Source organism: Eubalaena glacialis, chromosome 13 (genome assembly GCF_028564815.1).
Source record: "Eubalaena glacialis isolate mEubGla1 chromosome 13, mEubGla1.1.hap2.+ XY, whole genome shotgun sequence".
Classification (NCBI taxonomy): domain Eukaryota; kingdom Metazoa; phylum Chordata; class Mammalia; order Artiodactyla; family Balaenidae; genus Eubalaena; species Eubalaena glacialis.
In genome coordinates, this window is record NC_083728.1 from 10,442,947 (window position 1) to 10,447,799 (window position 4,853).

Here is a 4,853-nt window from a genome sequence, read left to right on the forward strand (position 1 = left end):
TGGGCTTCCCTGGTGGCACAGTGGTTAAGAATCCGCCTGCCAATGCAGGGGACACAGGTTTGAGCCCTGGTCTGGGAAGATCCCATATACCGTGGAGCAACTAAGCCCGTGCACCACAACTCCTGAGCCTGCGCTCTAGAGCCCATGAGCCACAACTACTGAGTCCACGTGCCACAACTACTGAAGCCCGCATGCCTAGAGCCTGTGCTCTGCAACAAGAGAAGCCACTGCAATGAGAAGCCCACACACTACAACAAAGAGTAGCACCCATTTGCCACAGCTAGAGAAAGCCCATGCACAGCAACCAAGACCCAACACAACCAAAAATAAATAAATAAAATAAATAAATTTGTAAAAAAAGAAAGAAAATAAGGGGAGAGATTCCCCCCTCCCTTTAATTAAAAAAAAATCTTAATGTCACTTGAATTTTTCAAACCTGTTGGACAAAGTTTTTATTTTATAAAATGGTAATAAGCTGTTATAAAAACTACTAATACCCCAAATGAAACTGGAGGCATGTCATAAGTAGATGATTCAAATTAAGGAGTGCCAATCATGAAAATATATTCAGCAACATGTAACCTCTTTTACAAATAAAAGAAATGTAACAGTAATGAAAAAGAGAATGCAGAGCACAGAGGAAAATATCCTGCACAGCATGGCTGTCTCACTAAGTTAAGGAGACAGATATTGGCATTCAAAAAGTCTGAGGTGACTGGAAGTTGTTGGACAGAATTCCAGAAAGAAAGGAACAACACAGAAAAAGAGCTCTAGTGATCTACATAAGGAATGCTTTCAGTCTTTGCTGAATATTATGACATGTGTCCACAGTATTGAGCAAAGAGTGACTGGGAAGCTTTAAGCTGAACAATTCTCAGATCTCAGACAGAGCTGGATATTTTCAAATTCCTACCATCCCGATTGGAGAGCTCTCATTGATCACTCAGGATATTTAGTAAAGACCACAAAAGGGCCACATCTTAATAGTGAGGCTAAACTACCCCTAGATATCCCTGGACTATTCTAGTTCTTTCCTGACAAAGGTTATAAACAAGCCTCAAAATCATCACACTGAACTACAAGTAACTTAACTGCCTGCTAGAGCAAAGTCTAACATTCTTCAGAGGAAGGCAATGAAATGCAGATATTCAACAATTTAAAATCACAATGTCCAGCATCTAATAAAAAAATTACTAGACAAGCAATAAGGAGGAAAATATGACCCATAACCAGGAAAAATATCAGTCAATAGAAACAGACCCAGAATTGAAGAGATGAGGGAATTTGCAGACAAGGGCATTGAAACAGCTATTATAACTCTGTTCAAATATTTAAAGGAAAACTTGAAAAGTGGGGAGAGAAATGAAAGATAAAGAACTAAAAGGAGGGCTTCCCTGGTGGCGCAGTGGTTAAGAATCCGCCTGCCAATGCTGGGAACACGGGTTCAAGCCCTGATCCGGGAAGATCCCACCTGCTGCGGAACAATTAAGCCCGTGCGCCACAACTACTGAAGCCCACATGCCTAGAGCCGTGCTCTGCAACAAGAGAAGCCACCGCAATGAGAAGCCCGTGCACCGCAATGAAGAGAAGTCCCCGCTCGCGGCAACTAGAGAAAGCCCGCGTGCAGCAACAAAGACCCAACTCAACCAAAAATAAATAAATAAATTTATTTTAAAAAATAATAAGAGGAACTGCTAGTGGAAAAATTACTGGACGATATTAACAGTTTTCTAGATACTGCAGAAGAAAAGCTCAATGAATGAAGACATAGCAATAAAAACCATCCAAACCAAGAGACAGAAAAGACAAAAGATTGAAAAACATGAACAGAGTCACAGTGACCCATGGGACAATATCAAGTAGTCTAACATATGTGTAATTGAGGTCTCAGAATAAGAGGAGGGAAGGAGGCGTGCAGAAAAAATATTTGATGAAATAAAGGCCAAATTTTTTCAAAATTTGGTGAGAACTATCAATTCACAAAATGAAGAAACTAAATGATCCCAAAGCAGGATAAAAATAAAACCATAAGAAGATATATCATAATCAAATTCCTGAAGTTTTCCTCTGCCATTCTGGTGTGTGCAGTCGACTCTGTTCCTCACCATGTCTTCTCACAAGACTTTCAGGATCAAGCAATTCCTGGTCAAGAAAAAGCAGAATTATCCCATTCCTCAGTGGATTTGGTTGAAAACTGGTAATAAAATCAGGTACAACTCCAAGAGGAGATATTGGAGAAGAGCCAAGCTGGGTCTATAAGGAATCGCGCATGAGATGGTACACATATTTATGCTGAATCAAGGTCATTTGCATCTTACCATCTCACCCTGAAAACCACTACTATGTGGACAACTGGATGTATTTTATTGGGAAAATGATTTTTCTCTTTGTTTTAGTTTATCTGCACTAGTAGTTTGGCTCAGAAATAAATATGTGAGAACCTTTTGTTGGAAAAAAAACAAAAACAAAAAACAAATTCCTGAAAATCAATGACTAAGAGAAAATCTTAAGAGAAAGCAGAAAAAAAAAAAGTCATTGAATATACAGGAAGAAAGAGTTACATTTCTTGTTAGACATTATGCAAGTCAGACACAATGGAAGTGCTGAAACTGTCAACCTAGAATTCAATACCCAGTGAAGATATCTTTCAAAAATGAATGCAAAATAAAGATCATTTCAAACAAACAAAAATGAGAGAATTTGTCACCAGCACTGCAAGAAATGATAAAGAAAATTTCTCAAATGGAAGGAAAATGATATCTGATAGAAAACTGGATGTACACAAAGGAATAAAAAATGCCAAAAGTGATAAATATGTGGATAAATATAAAATACTTTTTTCCCCTCTATTTTTAATGTCTTTAAAAGATCATTGGAAAAAAAAAAAAAGATCATTGAAGTACAGCATGGATAAAGGGGAAAAAAAGAAATTTTACAAGGGAGAAACCTAACAAATACTACCTCAGATAGGCACTCAAAGTTAACATAAACAGTGTAGATAGTTCGTACCCTCGATGTGATGAGAATGGCTTTACTGCCATGGTCTTCCTCCCACAAACATATGACATCAGACAAATCGCAGTTGAGGACATGCTACAAGATACCTGCGCAGTACTCCTCAAAACTGTCAAAATGAAAAAACATGAACAGTCTGAAAAACTGTGACAGCCAAGAGGAGCCTAAGAAGACATGACAACTAAATATCATATGATATCCTGAATAGGGGTCCTCGCACAGAAGAAAGACATCAGATAAAAACTACAGAAATCTCAATAAAACATGCACTTTAGTTCATAGTTATCAATATTGATTCATTAATTGTAATAAATGTACCATGCTAATGTAAGATGTTAATAATGGGGGATACTGTTTTTACTGTTTAAAGTAAAATTGACTGTTTAAAGCAAAAATGTCAAAGTATTTTAACATTTATAACCAAAGTAGTAATAAAATTTATGACAAATAAAGCACAAAAGACATGTGGGGGAAATGGAAAGATCTTACTACAAGTATTGTATCATTTGATGGTGGACTGCAATAAATTAAAATACATATGATAAACCCTAGAGCAACCACTAAAAAATAAAAAGATATAGTTAATAATCCAACAGTGAAGATAAAATGGAATCCTAAAAAATAACTCAATTAACCCAAAAGAAGGCAGGAAAAAAAAAATAAAGAGCAGATGAGACAATAGAAAACAAAGAGCAAGATTGTAGACTTAACTCCAATCATATCAAAAATTACTATAAGTGTAAATGACCTAAATATTCCATTTAAAAAGTCAGAGATTGTCAGGCTACATAAAAAGGCAAGACTCGGGCTTCCCTCGTGGTGCAGTGGTTAAGAATCCGCCTGCCAATGCAGGGGACACAGGTTCGAGCCCTGGTCCGGGAAGATCCCACATGCCGCAGAGCAACTAAGCCCGTGCACCACGACTACTGAGCCTGCGCTCTAGAGCCCACAAGCCACAACTACTGAGCCCACGTGCTGCAACTACTGAAGCCCACGCACCTAGAGCACAAGCTCCGCAACAAGAGAAGCCTCCGCAATGAGAAGCCCACGCACTGCAACGAAGAGTAGCCCCCACTCGCTGCAACTAGAGAAAGCCTGCTCACAGCAACGAAGACCCAACACAGCCAAAAATAAATAAATGAAATAAATAAAATTTTTAAAAAATACCTCATGTTAAAAAAAAAAAAGGCAAGACTCAACTATATGCCATCTCCAAGAAACCCATTTTAAATATAAAAATATAGAGATTAGAAGTAAAGAATTGAAAGAGATACACAATGCAAACACTAAGCAAAATAAAGCAGAGTGGCTATACTAATTTCATACAAAGTAGACTTCAGTACAAGACGTATTGCCAGGGATTAAATGGGACATTTCAAAATGAAAACGGGAGGAAAAAAAAAAAAAAAAAGAAAATGGGTTCAGTTCACCAAATGACATAATCCTAAATCTGTATATCCTTAATAACACAGAACTGAAAGAATGATACAGGCACATAGTATGGAACTCAAAACAAACAAAAATATGAATTGTTTGACACATTGACTGGGAGTTTATCTGTGAGATAAATTTCTATAAATTGAAGTGCTGGGTCAAAGTACATATTGATTAAAAATTTGGTGGATACTGCCTAACTGCTGTCAAGGGGAGACGGTGGGGTAAAGGAACAATTGCTGTTAACAGTAACCTAATAAGAATAAGAATAATAAGGGACTGCCCTAGTGGCGCAATGGTTAAGAATCCACCTGCCAATGCAGGGGATGCGGGTTCGAGCCCTGCTCCGGGAAGATCCCACATGCCATGGAGCAACTAAGCCCATGCGCCACAACTACTGAAGC

At 37.9% G+C, this 4,853-nt stretch overlaps 1 protein-coding gene across 1 annotated transcript; it reads left to right on the forward strand.

Annotated features, from left to right (window-relative positions):
* Positions 1-2,106: 2,106 nt before the first annotated feature.
* LOC133103898 (large ribosomal subunit protein eL39-like) lies at positions 2,107-2,259 on the forward strand. The gene has a single exon (XM_061209502.1). The coding sequence runs from the start codon at positions 2,107-2,109 to the stop codon at positions 2,257-2,259; it is 153 nt and encodes a 50-aa protein (XP_061065485.1).
* Positions 2,260-4,853: the final 2,594 nt, after the last annotated feature.

Bases quoted from the DNA above. Each gene is read 5' to 3' on its own strand.
- LOC133103898 (XM_061209502.1), top strand. From the start codon at position 2,107: ATGTCTTCTCACAAGACTTTCAGGATCAAGCAATTCCTGGTCAAGAAA.